This window comes from Bubalus kerabau, chromosome 21, assembly GCF_029407905.1.
Source record: "Bubalus kerabau isolate K-KA32 ecotype Philippines breed swamp buffalo chromosome 21, PCC_UOA_SB_1v2, whole genome shotgun sequence".
Classification (NCBI taxonomy): Eukaryota; Metazoa; Chordata; class Mammalia; order Artiodactyla; family Bovidae; genus Bubalus; species Bubalus kerabau.
Genome location: NC_073644.1, coordinates 4027618 through 4046986, shown reverse-complemented (window position 1 = coordinate 4046986; position 19369 = coordinate 4027618). Strand labels below are relative to the sequence as shown.

The following is a 19369-nucleotide window of genomic DNA, read 5'->3' as shown; positions in this document are numbered from 1 at the left end:
AAGTGAGGCGGGGACTCCACCCGAGGTCTGTCCAGGGGCAGCTGGTGAAGGTCCTGGGAGCGGCACTTACCCCCGGCTCCTGGTGCAGAGTCAGCTTGTTGTGTGTCTGGGGCCCAAGGCTGATGGGTTTTGTGCCCACACAAGACCATGTGCCCAGCACACAATTGAAATGGCCATGTACAGGCTCCCCCCCACCTCCCATGTGGGGTCTGAAGCTGGCAGAAGACAGGCCGCGACCTGGGGCTCATGGGACAGGCCCCAGGGTCCCACGCACCCGCAGCCTGCCGGGCGGATGTCGGGTGTGTCTGATTTGGAGCATCCTGTTTCTGGTTAGGACAGGACTGAGTAGGAGAAAGTGGGTCGAGTCCTCTTGGGTGCATGTCTGAATTCATCGGGGTCGGGCTTGTGTGGAGGGGCTTGGCCTCATGAGATGCTTGTGTCCACACGCGTGGGCAGAGGAGTGTCTGTGGACGAGGCCGTGGCCCGGAGACCCCGGCTCTTCTCCCCACCTGCCCCTCGTGGGGCCCCTGTTGCCATCCTGAGACGCAAGCAGATGCGTGCAGGTGTGTATGGCCCTTGTGTGCGCTCGTGTTCCAGCACGGGCAACCGGGTGTTCAACGCCGACTCACAAGGTGTCCAGCCCAGAAGGGGGCGGGGGCCCGGCCTCGGGCCAAGAGTGGGGAGCAAGGCGGGTGCGGTGTGGGTGCGGCGCTCACGATCCCGCTCCTCTGCCCACAGCTGCACGGCTACGTGGAGAGCGAGCCGCTGACCCTGCAGCTCTTCATCGGCACGGCAGACGACCGGCTGCTGAGGCCGCACGCGTTCTATCAGGTGCACCGGATCACGGGCAAGACTGTGTCCACCGCCAGCCACGAGGCCGTCGTCTGCAGCACCAAGGTCCTGGAGATCCCGCTGCTGCCGGAGAACAACATGCGCGCCACGTAAGCTCGCTGCGGGCCGGGGGCCAGGCCGGCCCTTGGAGGGAGGGGGAGTCCTCCTCACACTTCCACTTTGCTTAACACCTCAGGAAACTTTACAAACATTTACGATGGCAGACTTGTTTCCTTCTAGGGTTTTCCTATTGCTACTCAGTTCACAGCTGTGCGAGCTCCCTCTGTGTGCAAACGTGGCACCCACTTTTTTCTTTTTCTTTTTTTTAAACTTTTCATTTCGTATTGGGGTATAGCCGATTAACAGTGTTGTGATAGTCTTGGGTGAACAGCAAAGGGACTCAACCATACACAAACATGAAGTCATTCTCACCTACCTCCCCCCGACCCCCACATGGCACCCTTTTCTTTCTGAAAGCTCTGTGAAAGCCAGAAGAGTAGTTAAAATGCTGCTAATGTTGAAGCATTATAGAGACCAGCATGTCTGGGTTGTGTTTTCACTGAGGGTTTCTGCTGATGTGACCAGCTGGAATGTGCAGGTCAGGCCTGACTCTTTGGTGTAGAGGTGACTCAGTTACCAAGCTACAGAGTCATCTTCTAGGGTCCAAGTGGGGTCCCTGTTTGTGGCCTCATTAATCGAGTGACCACAGTGCGCCCTGCCCTTCACTCCCAAGCTACAAATGTGGCAGAGAAAGGGGACAGGGTTGTCCCTCTGGACTCACCTTCTCCTGGGGGCCTCTGTGGGCGCAGGATGGAGCCTCAACACCCTGTGTGTCTAGATAAACACGTAAGGCAGCAGTTCATTAACACAGGGTTCTCGGGGGGTGTCCGTGGGGGCGGCCTCGAAGCCGACTTTGCAGGGAAACCGCAGGTGGGAAGGCCCTGTGCCCAGGTGGGTTTGGGGTGTCCTCGGGGGAGAAGGAGCCCAGGGCCGTGGCTGGGGAGGGAGAGTGTGGGAAGCCACAGTGTGGGCTTGTGTGGGGTGTTGATCAGTCGTTTGTAAGTAGCTCCTAAACCCTCTATGTTATAAACAAAGGGAAAGCCTTCTCTCTGTGTTGGCTTTTCAGGGATTTGAGGGGATTCATTCTAAGTTTCCCAAGGACCAGGAGCAGGGCTGACGGCTGGGAGACCCTGCTGGTCCCTCCAGCAGCTGCAGCTCTGACTCCGGTGGCTGCGTTTACTTCATCAAATACCCTTTAGGCCGGGGCAGCTCGGTCACCATGGGCCAGGCTTCCCAGCACTCTGGGCCAGGCTGTGGTCCCGACCTTCAGGCCCCATGCCGCCTTGTCTGTGAGCGTCTGATGGAGGGAAGGGCTGGTTTCCATCTGACAAGTTGCCTGTGGATTGTTCTGCTGAAGGCTGGTGTTGGATGGAATCATTAAGTTAAATGAAACTAGAGGATATCACATGCTGCTGCTGCCAAGTCGCTTCAGTTGTGTCCAACTCTGTGCGACCCCATAGATGGCAGCCCACCAGGCTCCCCTGTCCCTGGGATTCTCCAGGCAAGAACACTGGAGTGGGTTGCCGTTTCCTTCTCCGGTGCATGAAAGTGAAAAGTGAAAGTGAAGTCGCTCAGTCGTGTCCGACTCTAGCAACCCCATGGACTGCAGCCTGCCAGGCTCCTCTGTCCCTGGGATTCTCCAGGCAAGAACACTGGAGTGGGTTGCCATTTCCTTCTCCGGTGCATGAAAGTGAAAAGTGAAAGTGAAGTCGCTCAGTCGTGTCCGACTCTAGCAACCCCATGGACTGCAGCCTACCAGGCTCCTCCATCCATGGGATTTTCCAGGCAAAAGTACTGGAGTGGGGTGCCATTGCCTTCTCTGGAAATCACATGAGGCCCTAGCAAATCCAGGATCCTGAGCCGAGGGGGGACACTCCCAGAATCTTGGGGAAGGAGGTTTTCAGAGCCCGGCCTGGGAGACTTCCTCTGGGGTGTCCACACCTGCCCACTGCAGCGGGCCCTGAGCGAGTGGGGCTCTGCCTGCTTGAGACCCGGGTGCATGAGGGGCTGGCTTGTCCTGCTCCTTCGCCGCCCCCCCACTTGATGGGTGGACTTGGGGCTGTCCTGACAGGTGAGTGGGTGTCGGGCAGGGCTGGGGACTGAGGCAGGCACTCTTATCTCATAGCATTGACTGTGCCGGGATCCTGAAGCTCAGGAACTCCGACATCGAGCTGCGCAAGGGGGAGACGGACATCGGGAGAAAGAACACGCGGGTGCGGCTGGTCTTCCGCGTTCACATCCCGCAGCCCAATGGCCGGACGCTGTCGCTGCAGGTGGCCTCCAACCCCATTGAGTGCTGTGAGTGCCCTGCCCCATGTCCAGGCCGAGGGCCAGTCCCGCCGGACCCTTCCCTTCCCACAGCCCACAACGTTCCGCCCCGCCCCAGGGGGTGTGCTGTGTCGTGATCCCCATCCTGACAGCTCGCCTGCCCGCCGCCTCGGGGAGCATCCTGGTTCATTCCTTTGTCTCTGACCTGAACGTCAGTCAGATATCTTTGACAGCCCCTCCCTCACGGCCCCCCACGGCCCCTCCCTCACGGCCCCCTCTGCCCCGTGGCCCCTCCTTCAGGGCTCCTCTCTGCCACGTGGTCCACTCTCGCTGGACCCTCCTGTCCAGTCTCCAAATGGCCATCCCCAGGCCATGGGCTTTGCTGCAGGTGGCTCCAGCTTTCTGCCCCGAAGCCCCTCCCTCACGGCCCCCCGTGGCCCCTCCCTCACGGCACCCCTCTATCCCGCGGCCCCTCCCTCACGGCCCCCTCTGCCACGTGGTCCACTCTCGCTGGACCCTCCTGTCCAGTCTCCAGATGGCCATCCCCAGGCTGTGGGCTCTGCTGCAGGTGGCTCCAGCTTTCTGCCCCGTGGCCCTCACGGCCCCCTCTGCCCCGCGGCCCCTCCCTCAGGGCCCCTCTCTGCTGCATGGTCCACTCTCGCTGGACCCTCCTGTCCAGTCTCCAGATGGCCATCCCCAGGCCGTGGGCTCTGCTGCAGGTGGCTCCAGCTTTCTGCCCCATGGCCCTCACGGCACCCCTCTATCCCGCGGCCCCTCCCTCACGGCCCCCTCTGCCACGTGGTCCACTCTCGCTGGACCCTCCTGTCCAGTCTCCAGATGGCCATCCCCAGGCTGTGGGCTCTGCTGCAGGTGGCTCCAGCTTTCTGATCTATGGTCTCTCCCCGTGAGAAGGAGCAGGCCCCTCATCTCAGGTCTTCTGGTCACCGGGGAGGGCTATGTGAGGACCCTGGCGACTGGGGGCTGTGTGAGGACCCCAGTCACTGGGGAGGGCCATGTGAGGACCCCGGTCACTGGGGGCCGCAGAGTGTATCTTCGCTGTTGCTGCTACACAGACCTCTGCCCCATATCCCGATTTTGGCCACCTGTGCCCTCAGCCCTTGAGAGCCCACCATGGACAGCCCTCCACATTCGACTTTAGCCTGTGGTGCCTTGCTCTGTGGGCCCCCCACCCGGTTAGACCCGGGGATCGCCCTTTTGCTGTTGGTGGGCAGGCTGTGTCCCCCCTCACCTGCAGGACTCCCCACAGCTTCCCCAGGCCCTTCAAGGGTGATTACTCTAGCAGAACACGTTCACTCCCACAGTCACACACACACACACTCACATGTGTGCGCACACACGTCTCCACGTGGACCAGTCAGAGGCATGCTGCCTTCCCTTTGACAATGCGTCATGGGTGGACCAGCTGCCCAGGAGGGGCTGGGGGGGTGTGGGTGGACCAGCCTTCCCCGGGAGGGGTCTCACTGGCTCACTTCTTGCCCCACCCTCACAGCCCAGCGCTCGGCCCAGGAGCTGCCCCTGGTGGAGAAGCAGAGTGCGGCCAGCGGCCCCGTCCTCGGAGGGAAGAGGATGGTCCTCTCCGGCCACAACTTTCTGCAGGACTCCAAGGTCATTTTTGTGGAGAAAGCACCAGGTATTTCCTCTTAAAACCAGCATCGAGTGCTTGCTGTTTGGGCGCCGGCAGAGGTTGGCTGGCGGGAGAGGGTGCCATGCACGGTCCCAGGGCTTCCCCACGTGGCTTTGAGGGGCTGCGGGTGTGGGGCCTGCGTCTGCCCGGCTAGCAGGTGCCTCTTCAGGGGCTCCGACCAGCTCTTGTTGGTCTTTGGCTTTCTCAGAACCGCAGACTGTCCTAGGCAGGTATCCAGTTGTGCAGTGGGCACAGAAGCCATGGGGGACCCCACTGGGGCCCAGAGACCTTTCTGTGCCACTCGTTCTGGTGGCACAGTGCCCCGCAGTGCGGAAGGAGACACTGGTTGCTTTCAATGATGGTGCCCCTTGGGGCCACAGCCACCCATGTGTGTGTGTGTGCACACGTGTGCATGGACCTGTGTGTATGCATGCAGATGTGTGCTTGCACGTGGACCTGTGTGTGTGTGCTCCTTTGCAGGTCTGAAGGGAAAGGGTCTCTGCTCTCTGGTGTCTGGGGAACCAGGTGACCAGCCTGTCATTGAGCTGCAGGATGGATGCAGGGGGTTAGGGGTAGGGGTGGGACTAGGGCTGGGGGAAGCACGGCTCCTGCCCCAGGGCTGCCCAGCCCTACCCAGCCCACATGGTCATAAGGGTGAGCATGTGGCCTCACCTCTCTCACACCCTGGGGTGTGTTTGTAGAGCACGTTCTTTGTGGGGAGCTGGCCTGAGGGGGTGCCCCTGCCCACAGGCTGGGAGGGAGTGCCCGCAGGCCAGGTTCTGGAGCCAGTTGCCCAGCTGCTCCTCTGAGCCCCAGTCCAGCTCTCGAGCCCAGGGCAGGGCCCCTGCTGCTGACCGCAAACCACGGAGACTCTCAGCCTCCGTAATGGGGTTGATTTTGTACAGTCTGCAGGAAACTTAAGTGCTTCAGTCAAAACGGGCCTGAGAGTCTTTCACATTGACCTCATTCTGCCTGCACCATTGTGCCTGTGATTGGAAATTGTTTTACAGGAGGGAGAAGACCCGCCTGAGTACAGTGGTGGGGGAAGAATTCGTACTACCAGAACGCCCCTCTTTGGAGGAGGTGAATTTTGAAATAATTTCAGCATTTGTGTTCTAAATGTGTGCGTGGGCACCCCCTCCCAGCCTGTGGGCGGCGGGGTCCTCACTGCACTCGGAGATGTGTGTGGTGGGAGCTGGCCAGCGCCCCGGGCTCTTTCCTCGAGCAGTCAGCCCTGACCTCGACCTGGGTGCCATGATGGGACCATGAGGCGTCTCCCAATCTCCTCAGCCGATCGTGGACAGGGGCGGGCTCCTCGGTCACGGAGGCCTGGTCCCGGGTCTGCACGGTGGCCGTCCGCCTGCAGCTGGAAGCCGAGTTCCGGGCGCCTGGCTGTCAAGGTCGCTGGGCTCCCGGCTCCCTGGCCCCAGGCGGGCTCAGTGCTGCTGTCAGCCGCTGCCACGCTGGCCTGTCCCCAGCCTGCGGTCTCCTGCAGCATTCCCATGTCTGGCGGGCAGAGGGCAAGAAACCAGTAAGTGGTGGAGACCAGACGTCCCGCAGGCACGTGGTGCGTCGTGACAAGCGCAGCATAAACACGCAGCTGTGCGTCCTACCCAAGTTGCCGGCACATTTGCACACGCGTCCACGCCAGTCCCGTGTGTCCAGCCTGCATTCTCAGCCGAGCACACGTGCTTCCTGATGGGCCTCAACAGTTACTGGGCTTTTCTTGGTTGATTCTGGGGCAAGAAACCACTAAAGTCAATTTAGACTGAAAGCCTGGTCATCCTCTAGGCTCCTGAGGAGGTGCCTGGTGTGCTGGAAAATTCTGTCTTTAGCCCCTACTTGGAGGCAGCAAGGCTGGCATGTGAGTGGTGAGGCTGGTCCAGGAGCCGCTGGCCGTGGGGAGGAGCAGGACTGTGGCCAGCCTGTTGCATGTCAGACGCTGGGTGAGGTGGGTGTCTGGTCACCGTGTCGCCTCAGCTGCTCTGAGCAGTACTTGGAGTTTCTTAAGTGTTTCAAGATTCCTCCTGGCCAGGGCTGGCTGTCACCTGTGCCCACCTTGTGTGACCAGGCAGGGTCCCGGAGGAAGATGGTCCTCAGGACATGGGAGTGAGGCTCCTCCCGTGGTCAGGGGACCCCTCAAAAAGAGCTGTGAAGCAGCCGCTCTCATCTCCGAGATGTTCGTGTTCTCAGCTGCGTTCGTGGTGAAACTCTCCAGAACCACCCTGTAATTCTGCTCAGGGTTTAGTGTCCAGCAAGAAGCCACAGGGCCTTCCCTTCAAGGAGGACAGCTGTGGCCTCTGAGCCAGATACCACCTCCCGCAGTGGACGTCCCTGAGCATGGGGCCTGGGACAGACTCACTGGGAGGCCTGGCAGGAGCAGGACGCTGAGATAAGTTCCCCCCACCCCGCTGTCTCCTGCTGGAGGTCAGGGGGCTCTGTTCAGATTTGTGCATGAGGGATATACTTGCACATGTGCAAACATTAAAAACACATAAAAAACATTTAAATACGAGGACACGGAGAGAGTGCCCACATGGAGAGGGGTAAGGAGAGACCAGGGATTTGGAGCTTGCACCGCCGTGAATGTTACCAGGTTCTCGATTGTGATGCTTAAAGTCAGCGATGTGCAGCCCAGCCTTTCCATGCGGTTCCTGGAAACCGTGAAGCTCAGCAGACCTCACCCAAGCTGGTGGCTTCAGCAGGCAACATGGTCCACTGCAGCTTGTGTGTGGCTGGGCACGGGCGTGGCCCCCAGGGCATCCCAGTGGACACTGTGCCTCCTCAAGGCCCAGACTCGAGGGGGACCCCGTGGCACTGAGGCTCAGGCAGGTCCCATCTGCCCAGGCTCAGGGCTAAACCACCCAGGGTGCAGACTTGGAGGATCATTGGGTTCAGCATGACCGCCAGCCACACGACCAGACCACCTCTCTGCCAGACCTGTTCACACCTATTACTGAGGTCCCAAACCCCACTTGGTCACAGACCCAGAAGAGAACATTACGTCCTCAGTCCTAAGTCCTCGCAACAGAAGCAGGACTTGTTTCCTGCGGGGAAGGCCCGCCACTGCCCAGGACTGGCCATCAAGAAACAGCACTGCCCCCAGTGGGTGGAAAAGAGCAGCGGCCAGGCCCCTCTGGTCCTCAGGCTTTTCTCACTTGGGGCCTCAGAGCCAAGTGGTCCTCCCACGACCCTGAACTGAATGTTTCCAGCAGTCTTGGGGGGTTGTGTTTCCCAAGGGTCTTCAATGCAGATGACAGGCGGGTGGGGCCCTGCTGGGGTCGGGGGCCATGGCATCCTATTCCCGGCTCTGCCACCCTGCAAGGTCCTCCAAGTGTCCCGTGAGGGCATCAGAACATCACCCTCTGAAGGCCAGAGGGTGCCCATCCTACTTGCCGCTTGCCATGGACGGCTGTTGGTGTCACGCACAATGCGCAGTGGGTCTGTGTGTGGGCTCACATGAGTGCCCGCGCGTTCCTCCCCTGGGCGAGGGAGTGACCTTCCTTCCCTCTAGAGGCACATCTGCTTGTCCATGCGGGCATCAGAGGCAGCACCCCCACCCTGGCCCCACGGAGGGCTGGAAACCAGCGCGTTTCAGGCAGGGTCAGCTGCTGGGGACCCTCGGGCCTCCGTCCGGCGGGCCTGCTCCGTCCCCACCCTGTGGAGCATGGAGCAGGACGTGCGCCGGGGCAGCCCCTCCCAGGCCCGGCTCCTCCCGCCGGGTGTGGCGGGGAAGCCTTTCCGATGACTCAGGCTGCAGGGAATTCCCTAATGACTCGGAATATTTTTACTCCTGGGCTTGCACACAGTTTCCTACTGAGGAGGCCAGCGAGCTCCTGATAAGGCTGGAGCACAAAGGCCCATTCAGGCCCGCGGCCTCCCCTCCCGTAGGGGCCACGGCTGCGTTCCACACCCAGTGGCCTCCCAGCAGCTTTGCAGACAAGGACGCCAGAGGCCAGGGGCCACCTGACCCAGGCCGGGGCAGTGCAAGGAGTCAGCAGTCAGCGGGGTGGGGGCCACTGGGGAGTGTCCCGTGTGGGGGTCCCACAGGGCAGGCACTGGCCACCCTGGCTGCCACTCCGGCCTCCTCCTGGAGCAGGACTGCGTGTGCACTTCTGACCACAGAACAGAGACTGGGCCAGAGCCCCAAGGCCAGGGTGAGGGACGTGGGAGCCCTGTGCCTGTGAGCTGGACCTCAGTGGCCCGTCTGTCTCTCCCCTTTGCTCCATGCTCGTCTCTCTGTGTCTCCAGGGATCTGTGCTTTTCAGACACTACGACAGGGCTGTGAGCCTGTGTGAGTGGCCAGGCTGGTCAGCTTGTGGATCTGCTTGCACGGTGGGACCGCTGGACCCCAGGCCAGCACTGGACGGGATGGTGTCGCACGGCCCGCGAGGGCCTGGAGGGGAAGGCCCCTCCTGCCGTGCTTGTCCTCCATGCGCACGCCCACCGCCCTCTCCACACCCATGTTTCCCGTGATGGCTGTTCCACCTGTGGACCTGCAGCCCATTCCCGGGAGGCTGGTCTGGTCTGCGGACCCTCCTGGAGGGTGGGCAGTGGATGCTGGGTGAAGGGGTCTGTCAACCTCTATGGACCAGAGGTGAAGCAGTTGCAAGGCTTTGCCCCAGCTGTTCAGGTTTTAACACTTAACAGCTGTTTTGGGGTAATGATGGGCTTTGTCATAAGAAAAATTGTTTTTAAAAGGCACCAAGGACGTGGGGAGCTTGGTTACAGGAAGAGTCATTTCGGTTTCCTCAAACCGGTGGGGGTGGGTGGGGCCCAGTGGCGCATCCATAGCGGGTCTGGGCCACACCGCAGGAGCTGTGTCCACGGTGCTTTCCATGCGTACCAGGGACCCTCTGCTGTTTATCGCCCAAGTTGGGGTCGCTCCTTCCCTGAGCCCTGCCCTCATGGGAGCTGTGTGCTGCTTGCGGAATGCTGGCGCTTTTAAGGGCGGGGGTGTTCTTTCCGTCTCCTGTTGGTTTTTCCTAGAGGAGGGACGGATGCGGGTCCCCTGGCTCCAGCAGTGTTTGATCCCCTAGTGGGTCATCTGCTGGATGCTCTGCGGGGGCACTCGGTGTCCCGAGGGGCTGGTGTGGCCTGGCATGTCCAGGCCTCTCTGTGACTCACATTTCCTCTCTGCTCCACCCTCCGCCCCTGCCCAGCCAGCACTGTGAGGGAGAAAAAGGCGATGCTGTCTAACTTATTTATAATTTAGTATTTGTAATACATACGTTTCTTCTTGGAAAACAGAGAGAAAGCAAAAACTAGGCCCAGAACCATTACTAGATGTAACAATTCATTTGGGGAGCGACTTTATAAAAAAGTGCAAAGAGGTCCATGTAGGAGATTGACATCTGTTACTTCCAAATAACAACTAGGCCTTGTAGGCAAAGCATGCCTGCCAGAGGGGCTTCCTAGCACCGGGAACACGGCTCTGTCACCCCAACCAGCGGGTCCTGGGCCTTGCCTCCTCCAGGGCCTGGCCCGGGGACAATAGGCCCTTTCTTTCACAGGCACTGGAGCCTTTTCATTTTTTCAAACATGCAAACGGCCACGGGGTAAGGTTAAAAATACCTTGTGTTTTGCATTTCTGTGTCCTGATGTGGCAAGGAGTAGTCTCAGAGAGGATTTTCTTATTCAGCCCCCAGTTTCCCTGAGCAGGGCAGGACCTGTGGCTCTAGGGCCAAGTTCATTAGAATAACCCTGCTCCCAAGACCCACGAGGGCACTTCAGGCCCAGGTAATGAGGCCCCAGCTCCCACTGTGTGCACTGCACTCAGGCTCACATCCCAGACGATGGCCTTCCTACCTGGGTGGCCTGCGTTCCTCCTGGGTTACTCCCTCTTTGAACGTAGACCCCTTCCAGGACTGGCGCTAGGGACGCTCAAGGCCCTAGCTAGGGATGCTCAAGGGCTCCCTCCTGCAGAGTGGGGGTCTCCAGGCCCCCGCTGCAGACCTGCAGTCAGGTCTGTTTGAGCTTCTCCCCTGGGGTCCTGGCATCCACTCTCTGGTTGATCGGTCATGCAGGGACTCACTCCCGTCAGCTGCTGCTGAGCCAGCCGGGCAAGGGTGGGTCCTCTCATCGCAGGACTCCCGTCTGCCTGCATCCAGGTGTGATTTGGGGGCCTCCCTTTTGGGACAGAATTAACAGACTTCCCGAATCCTTTCTTGCAGATGGGCACCACATCTGGGAGATGGAGGCAAAAACTGAAGGAGACCTGTGTAAGCCGGTGAGTGTGGGCAAGACGGGTGGCTGTGGGGGTAGGGGGAGTGGACAGACGGCCTAGGGGGCCACGTGCTCTCTGGAGAGGCTCTTGACTACACAGGGGCTCCTGGCCCAAGGCACATGGCTTCTGATTTGTTGCAATGAACCACGGATGAGCACACAGAAAGAGAACAAGGAGTAGAAATGGTTGTGAAGTGCCTCCTGACCCAAGTGCTCTCGGCACGCGCGGCGCAGGGAGCAGACAACGCAGACGTGGGGTGACTGCAGAGAGCCAGGCAGCTTCTGGGCTGCGGGCCCCCACCAGGTAGACGAGGTGCACACACATGCCCAGAGCCTGCGGTCTCCACTGGCCATTGTCACCAGGGAGCCCAGACTCGCTGCCCTCCGGGAGGACCCCCTCTCCAGAGTCTGAGCCCCACCCTTCACTGCCTGGCCATGCGGGCCCAGGGTTTCCACCAGCGTCTTTGGCTCCTCACGCGCTTCCTCCCACCAGGACACAAGCTCAAGGTCAGATCTAAGTGCTGCTCCACCTGCTTGTCCTGCTGGCCAGCAGCCAGGGCACCTGCAGACCCGAGGTCTGCTGTGCCCACCCACCCTCTGCAGGGCGCAGGGCCTGCAGGTGCCCATCTGTACACTTGGCCTCCGTGGTATTTGTGGCTGCTCACACTTAAGGAAGAGCCAGGAGGGGGCCTGAGGGAGAACCAGGAGGAGGGCCTGAGAGAGAACCAGGGCGCTGAGGGAGAACCAGGAGGTCTGAGAGAGAACTAGGAGGGGGCCTGAGGGAGAACCAGGAGGCCTGAGAGAGAACCAAGAGGCCTGAGGGAGAACCAGGAGGGCCTGAGAGAGAACCAGGAGGCCTGAAGGAGAACCAGGGGGCTGAGGGAGAACCAGGAGGGCCTGAGAGAGAACCAGGAGGCCTGAAAGAGAACTAGGAGGGGGCCTGAGGGAGAACCAGGAGGGTCTGAGAGAGAACCAGGGGGCTGAGGGAGAACCAGGAGGCCTGAGGGAGAACCGGGAGGGCCTGAGAGAGAACCGGGGGGCCTGAGAGAGAACCGGGGGGCCTGAGAGAGAATCGGGGGGCCTGAAAGAGAACTAGGGGGCCTGAGAGAGAACCGGGAGGCCTGAGGGAGAACCACAGGGGCCTGAGAGAGAACCAGGGGGGCTAAGGGAGAACCAGGAGGCCTGAGGGAGAACCAGGGGGCCTGAGGGAGAACCAGGCGGGCCTGAGAGAGAATCGGGGGGCCTGAGAGAGAACCAGGAGGGCCTGAGAGAGAACCAGGAGGCCTGAAGGAGAACCAGGGGGCTGAGGGAGAACCAGGAGGGCCTGAGAGAGAACCAGGAGGCCTGAAAGAGAACTAGGAGGGGGCCTGAGGGAGAACCAGGAGGGTCTGAGAGAGAACCAGGGGGCTGAGGGAGAACCAGGGGGCCTGAGAGAGAACCAGGAGGCCTGAGGGAGAACCAGGGGGCTGAGGGAGAACCAGGAGGCCTGAGGGAGAACCAGGAGGCCTGAGGGAGAACCAGGAGGCCTGAGGGAGAACCGGGAGGGCCTGAGAGAGAACCGGGGAGCCTGAGAGAGAATCAGGCCTGAGAGAGAACCGGGGGGCCTGAGAGAGAACCAGGAGGCCTGAGGGAGAACCACAGGGGCCTGAGAGAGAACCAGGGGGCGTGAGAGAGAACCAGGAGGGGGCCTGAGGGAGAAGCAGGGGGCTGAGGGAGAACCAGGGGGCCTGAGGGAGAACCAGGAGGCCTGAGGGAGAACCAGGAGGCCTGAGAGAGAACCGGGAGGGCCTGAGGGAGAACCAGGAGGCCTGAGAGAGAACCAGGGGGGCCTGAGGGAGAACCAGGAGGCCTGAGGGAGAACCAGGGGGCTGAGGGAGAACCAGGGGACCTGAGAGAGAACCAGGGGGCCTGAGAGAGAACCAGGGGGCTGAGGGAGAAGCAGGAGGGGGCCTGAGGAAGACTGGTGCCTTCTTGTTGTGTTTCTGTCTGAAGTCGGCAGAGGCTTCTCCTTCCTCTGGATGAGCACTGACACGGTACGCCTTTCGGCCTGCATCTTTATTTTGTAAGAATCAGCAGAGCAGCCCTGTGCTCTCACCCACACTCCCAGTCCCTGCCTTCTGGTTGGGGTGTGGAGACCTTGTGTCTGAAGTGTTTATTGACGGGTTGGATTACTGTCCACCTCCGAGTGTCTGTCCTCCTTTGTCTTCACAGAGCAGGAGGAACCTTCAGGTAACAATGCACAGGCTGGCAGGTGATTTTTTTTCTTTTAAAAATCCTTTACTTTAAAAATTTTAAACTTATTTATTTTAAATGAAAAAAGATAAATTTTTTTAATGATAAAAGGTACAATTGACAAAGAAGATAGATATTATAAACCGTTAGACACCTAACAGCAAAGAAACAAAGATACATAAAGCAAAAATCAAAAGAAATATAAGGGAAAAGAAAAAATATATAATCGCCATAAGACACATCAACATTTCTCTGAGAATGTTTTATCAAGTGCAGAAAAAATAAGAATACAAACATCTTGAATGAGGTAATTAATAATTTAAATGTAATAGATTTATATTTAATTATTTTATATTACTCTTATATCCTACGGTGATTTTTTGAAGTTCAAAGTTCCTCCACTGTCTCTCCCTCATCCCACTGGCCCCTCTTAATGGTGGCGTGTGGACGGTCCATTCCTGAGAGCACAGGCAGTGGGAGTCATTGTTCAAAGTCTCATTCATGATAAGGACTGAATTTTCTCCATCGGCTGCAAGATTTGCAGACGTGATCCCGGTACCCTCTGCCCTGTGTCTGGAATCCCCTCCCTCCACACAGGTGGCTTCATCAGGAAGAAGCATGCTGTTGTTGAGCTGCTAAGTCATGTCCAGCTCTTTGCAACTCCATGGACTCCAGCATACCAGACTTCCCTGTCCTTCACCAACTCCCAGAGCTTGCTCAAACTCATGTCCATTGAGTCGATGATGCCATCCAGCCATCTCATCCTGTTGCCTCCTCCTCTTGCTGCCTTCAGTCTTTCGCAGCATCAGGGTCTTTTCCAGTGAGTCAGCTTTTTGCATCAGGTGGCCAAAGTACTGGAGCTTCAGCTTCAGCATCAGTCCTTCCAGTGAATATTCAGGGTTGATTTCCTGTTGAATTGACTGGTTTGATCTTGCTGTCCAAGGGACTCTCAAGTCTTCCCCAGCACCATAATTTGAAAGCATCAATTCTTCGGCGCTCAGCCTACTCTATGGTCCAGCTCTCACATCCATACATAACTACCACAAGCATCTTTACCTGTGACTTTAGCTTCCTTTTCCAAGCACTGATGCATTTACAGAAACCTTTCCAAATGGTATCAAGGGCAACCTTTCCTCCCAGGCCCAGGGAGGACACCTGTATCCCACTGTCACCACCCCCCAGGGTGTCCAGGCCTCTAACCTCACACGCTGCCTCATGGCTCCCCCTGGTTCCCTTGGGGAGATGCTGCTGGCTTAGGAACTGCACTTCTGGACAAGGACTCCAGGCCCCACGGGCCCCACAGTTACAGAGGTGGACCTCAGGTTTGCTGTGACCAATACCAGCCACTGGTGGTCACCCCGAAACAGAGGCCCTTGGCTCCAGGTTCCAGGCCCCCTGTAGGCCCAAGTCCTCTGCCCCCGGGCTACCCACCCATTCTCCCTGGGCAGGAAGGAGAGGCCAGCAGAAACTGTGCATTTTTGGCATCGAAATAATTCCGCCAAGTTTGCATGTTCAGATTTTCCATTGTTGGGTTTCCTTTTCCACTGTGAACAGTGCATATTTTAAAGAAAACTTAACCATTATCAATCGTGTGTTCTGAGAGAAAAGCATGTGAACAGCGATGTGCTTCAGGTTTATGGTTTCACCTTTCTTATCTCTTAAATGAAGTTTACTTTCATATATTTCTTCTAATTATGAAAGCGTGCCATATTCATTGTGGAAACTTGGACGATATTAACAAAGTTTAAAAAGGAAAACGCCTAGTGAAATTTCAGTGGGATGTGGCCACCATTAACACGTGGGCGCATTTCCTTCCACCCTTTTCCTGTCATGGGCGTGTATCTACATGCACACACACATACATACACATTATCCATTTCAACAAGGCTGGGTGGCACTGCGTGTGTGGTTTATGTATGACCTTAAGCAGTGTATACAGTTGGCATGTATCTATACACACACACACGTACATACACGTTATCCATTTCAATAAGGTTGGGTGGCACTGTGTGTGTGGTTTATGTATGACCATGAGAAGTGTAGATGGTGGGTTTTCTCAAAGTAAGTGGCACGAATGTGCTGAGGGCCGTTTGGACTTCTCGCCCTGGTGCTGGAGAGACAGGTTTCCCTTCTGACCTCTACCCTCACTGCACATTTAGTGCTTCATCATGATCTAATAACCTGTCCAGCATATCAGTCTGTGCCCACATCTAAACACAGTCCTCCAGTCACTTGGAACGAAGAGCACCTGGCCCCCCGACGTGGAACCTGCTACAGGTTCCTTGCCCCACCGGGCATGTCCCGGTGCGTCCCAGCTCTGGTTCTGGTCTCAACTTGAGCAAGCCCTCTGCCTTTCTGTCTCTTGTCCTCGTTTCTGCTGTTGACTCCAATGTCTGCCGCCACTGAGCACCAGCTGTGTACTGGTGCCAGCATTCCCTGCAGTCCCTTCCTCAGACCACTGCCCCGAGGAGCGTCTTCCTCATCCTCTCCCCTCTGCCAGTGGTGGAGCGAAGACTTGGAGATGTCAGAGCCCAGGCTGAAGTGCAAGCCTGTCCGACCCAAGCCAGGCTCCCAGACACGGGCTGCGGGGCTGAGGCACAGACTTGGCAGAGGTGCAGCCCCGGCAGGGGTCTGACTGAGCACACATGCCCTTGCCGGGTCACCCACCCTTTGCTCCACTGACTGTGTCTTGTTCCAAATGAGATGAAGTTATTAAAACAACAGAAATGCACTTTCTGGCACACATGTGGTCCCAGGAGACGGAGCCCAGAGCAGGCTGCAGGCCTGGTCCTGCCCCCCACCCCCCCACCAGCTGCCCTTAGCAGCACACTGTGCCTCATGTTTTCACCTGTAAAGGGAAGAGTTGCCCTGAAGTTCTCACTTTCCTGTTTAAACATTCTTAAGATTTCATTATTAACTGGATCCAATCAATTTTGCTGTTAATTGGCTACAATAACTCTTAAAAAAAAAGTGATGCCACGGATTTCTCTTGTACATTTTCCTCTTGTTAACTGAAATCATATGATAAAAATCATTGAAGAAACCTTTTAGGATGTGAAATCTTGCCCTACCCCACCCCCAAAATCAGGGCCTCTCTTTGGTGCTGAGGTTGGGCCCTCGTGTGGATGGCTGGGCACCTGAGCACGCAGACCCTCCCTGCTTTCTTCCCCCACAACACACGTTGGCCCTGCCCCAGCGACTCCTCTGTGTATCTGTACTTAAAAGGGGGTAGTTTGGTGCAGATGTTGCTGATCTTTCATTTAAAACCTGGAAGGGTAACAACAGCCTCCATAAACCCCTGGTCTATCGTGCCTGCCTGTCCACCTTCCTGTTCCCATCCATTGTTGGGGTCGTGGCTCGGGCTTTGGGCCATTGGCATGGAGCATCTCCAGGGGGGCACTTGCCCTGGGTCTCTGCTGCCAGTTACCTGGACATGTGCTCCTGGGTCCACTGCAAGTCAGTGCCTGGGGGCTTATTAGTTTCCTACAGGTCATGCTTCGGTTTGGGGACAGAGAGGCGTGGAGTCCTGCCCAGTGGCTGGTCCCCTCTTGGCACCTGTGCTCACGACTTCTCTCCTGACTCAGTCGGCGGCATCTTAGATGAAGCCCCCGCCTCCTCCCCGCACACCCCCCTCAGCCCCCTCTGGGCTCTGGCCATGCAGGAGCTCTGGGCCTCAGGCACTCGGGCCGGCCTCTCCAAGAAGAAACCTGCGTGTCTCACTCTCGGGGGGGTAGGGGAGTGTGGGTGCTTGTGTCCCTGGCTTGTGAGTCGCTCACCGCCCTCACCTACCTCTTTCTCTCTAGAACTCGCTGGTGGTGGAGATCCCGCCTTTCCGCAACCAGAGGATAACCAGCCCTGTGCAGGTCAACTTCTACGTCTGCAACGGGAAGAGGAAGCGGAGCCAGTACCAGCACTTCACCTACCTGCCTGCCAACGGTAACGCTCTCTTTCTAACCGTAAATGCCAACGAACCCACGGGGTGCTTTTCCTAAAAGAAAAGCAGGGACCCTGACGTTTCAGTCGCTTCAAACCGTGTGGTCACACTGTGGGCCCGGCCGTCATGTCCTGTTAGCAAGAGCTCATCGTCGGTTCCTCCAAACAGAAGTGGAGCTTTTGGTGTGCTTTCCTTCATTACTGTGGGGCTGGGGCTGCATTTGGGGGTGATTACTGACCCTTTGGAGGCTGCTTGCCAATGTGAAACCGCCAAGGGGGTGAGAAGGTGCAGCTGTTTCGTTCTCAGAAGCTGATGAGGTGGCCTCGGCGTGAATTTAAATTCTCGAGATGCTTAAGGTGGAAATGCAAATAGTTGTCATGATTTTGCAGGTGCTTGAGAAATAAACCTGAGGCCTGAGGCTGGTGACTGGTGTGGTCATTCACTAACATGATGGTCCTTTCCCAAGCTGACGTCCCACATAAAACTCTCGGCTGGAAAATTGCCTCTCCCCTTGGCCGGGAGGCTCTCGCCCCCAAACACCCTTTGTTGTTCCGTCGCTCAGTCGCGTCCGACTCTTTGCAACCCCGTGGACTGCAGCACGCCAGGCCTCCCTGTTCTCCACTATCACCCGCAGTTTGCTGAAGTTCATGTCCATTGAGTCGGTGATGGTATTTCACCAAACACCCTTTGCTTGAGCAAAAACACCTTGTTCACATGGTCCATTCACACACTTGAAGGGTGGTTTCTCATTCTAAAAAGGCCTGTTTGCACCTGTTCCATGTTCCAGGCTATTTTCTTAAGGAGAGCAACACGGTTGTTGCTTCACCCTTGAACTCGAGGCAGTTGTTTCCCAGCAGAGCTCAGCCCTGCAGCCTGGTGCCGCGGCCCCCGCCACCTCCTCCAGGCAGGCAGGTCTGTGTGCAGAGAGGGCCGAGCCCTGGTCCCGTTGTGTGATGTAAGTGCAGCTGTTACACTGTGGCTTTTGTTCTGAATACTTGAGAGATCCCTGTTATCTAAGAGGGAAATCACATACTTAGAACTAATTGCAAAAGCAGCTATGTCCTTATGAAGATGTTTTTGGAGGCTTCAGTTTTCTCTAAATGTGAAACCCTCTGTGTCACAATAGACTAGCTGACAGAAAGCCCTGGAAAACCTGTGGCCATCAGACAGTAGAATTAACTGTTTTCCAGGAAAACAGTAGCCAAGGCTCTCCAGGTTTGAATAACGTGGTTTTGCTGTAAAGTCACCGCGTCACGAGCGTGCACGTGGACAGAGCCGCAGGAACGTGCTGCCGTGGGCCCGTGCACGAGGAGAACGTCCGCCCTCCTGCCCTGGGCCCGTCTGCACATCTGTGGCCAGTACTGGGTGCACCTCTCAAGTCCTGCCTGCTGTTGGACACAGTACTGCAGCCCTGGTGGCAGAAATATTCAGTGTTGACTTGAAAATGTAACAATCACGTACTAATTAAAATTCAAGTATGGTTGACTAAAAATTGAACGTTATAAAGAAAAAATCACTTTCTGAAGCGGTTTAGAAACTAGTTCAAACATCGTTTCCTACATTTCACTCCAGGTTCACCTCCCACTAACACAGATGCCCCAGTGTTCACGGGGCCTTTCAGATGGGGGTACTGAGGCCCCCAAAGAGACGTTGCTGAGGTCGTGGGCGGGGCTGTCTTGGGGCCCCCGTCTCCCCTTCCCTGCAGCTGTCGATCAGTCCTGCAGGCCCCTCCGCCAGCAGTGACCTGCCCCGATTCCACACTCTATTCTCTATGTCTGCCCGGAATGCCCCTTTCAGCTGGTGACCCTGCTCCACCCGCAAATCCTCTGTCCATCTGTCTGTCTGTCCAGAGCATGGCCGTGTGGCCTGGTCTCCTTTCACATCTCTCCTGGGCATTTGCTTCATCCCCAGAGGCCAAGGGGGCCATGCCACCTGCCCCTGGAGCCCAGCCCTGCCCTCCTTCCTGAGTGGTCTCCATGCCCCAAGGGGCTGTGATCACAGACACTCCACTGGACTGCAGGTTCCCTGTGAGCAGCCCCTAGGCAGCCCTGACTTCTTACCAAGTCACAGGGGCCGTCCCCATATGTGTGTTGTTTTTTTTTCTTTAAAAAAAAAATAAATGCATGAATGAAAAAACAGAATTCAAGTTTCCGGTTTTGGGTTTGGTGTTCTTG

At 57.5% G+C, this 19369-nt stretch overlaps 1 protein-coding gene across 5 annotated transcripts in view; it reads left to right on the top strand.

The window, feature by feature from the left end:
- The window catches only part of NFATC1 (nuclear factor of activated T cells 1), a 91391-nt gene that overhangs the window by 34653 nt on the left and 37369 nt on the right, over positions 1-19369 (top strand). For 3 of the 5 annotated variants that reach the window (XM_055559641.1, XM_055559643.1, XM_055559642.1), the window contains exons 4-8: positions 739-941; positions 3017-3189; positions 4670-4810; positions 10978-11033; positions 17065-17197. In XM_055559641.1, the coding sequence (XP_055415616.1) occupies positions 739-941; positions 3017-3189; positions 4670-4810; positions 10978-11033; positions 17065-17197 (706 nt within the window). Of the gene's footprint in view, positions 1-738; positions 942-3016; positions 3190-4669; positions 4811-10977; positions 11034-17064; positions 18359-18385; positions 18515-19369 lie in introns of those variants that run through there. The other 2 variants (XM_055559645.1, XM_055559644.1) reach the window with 2 other exon arrangements.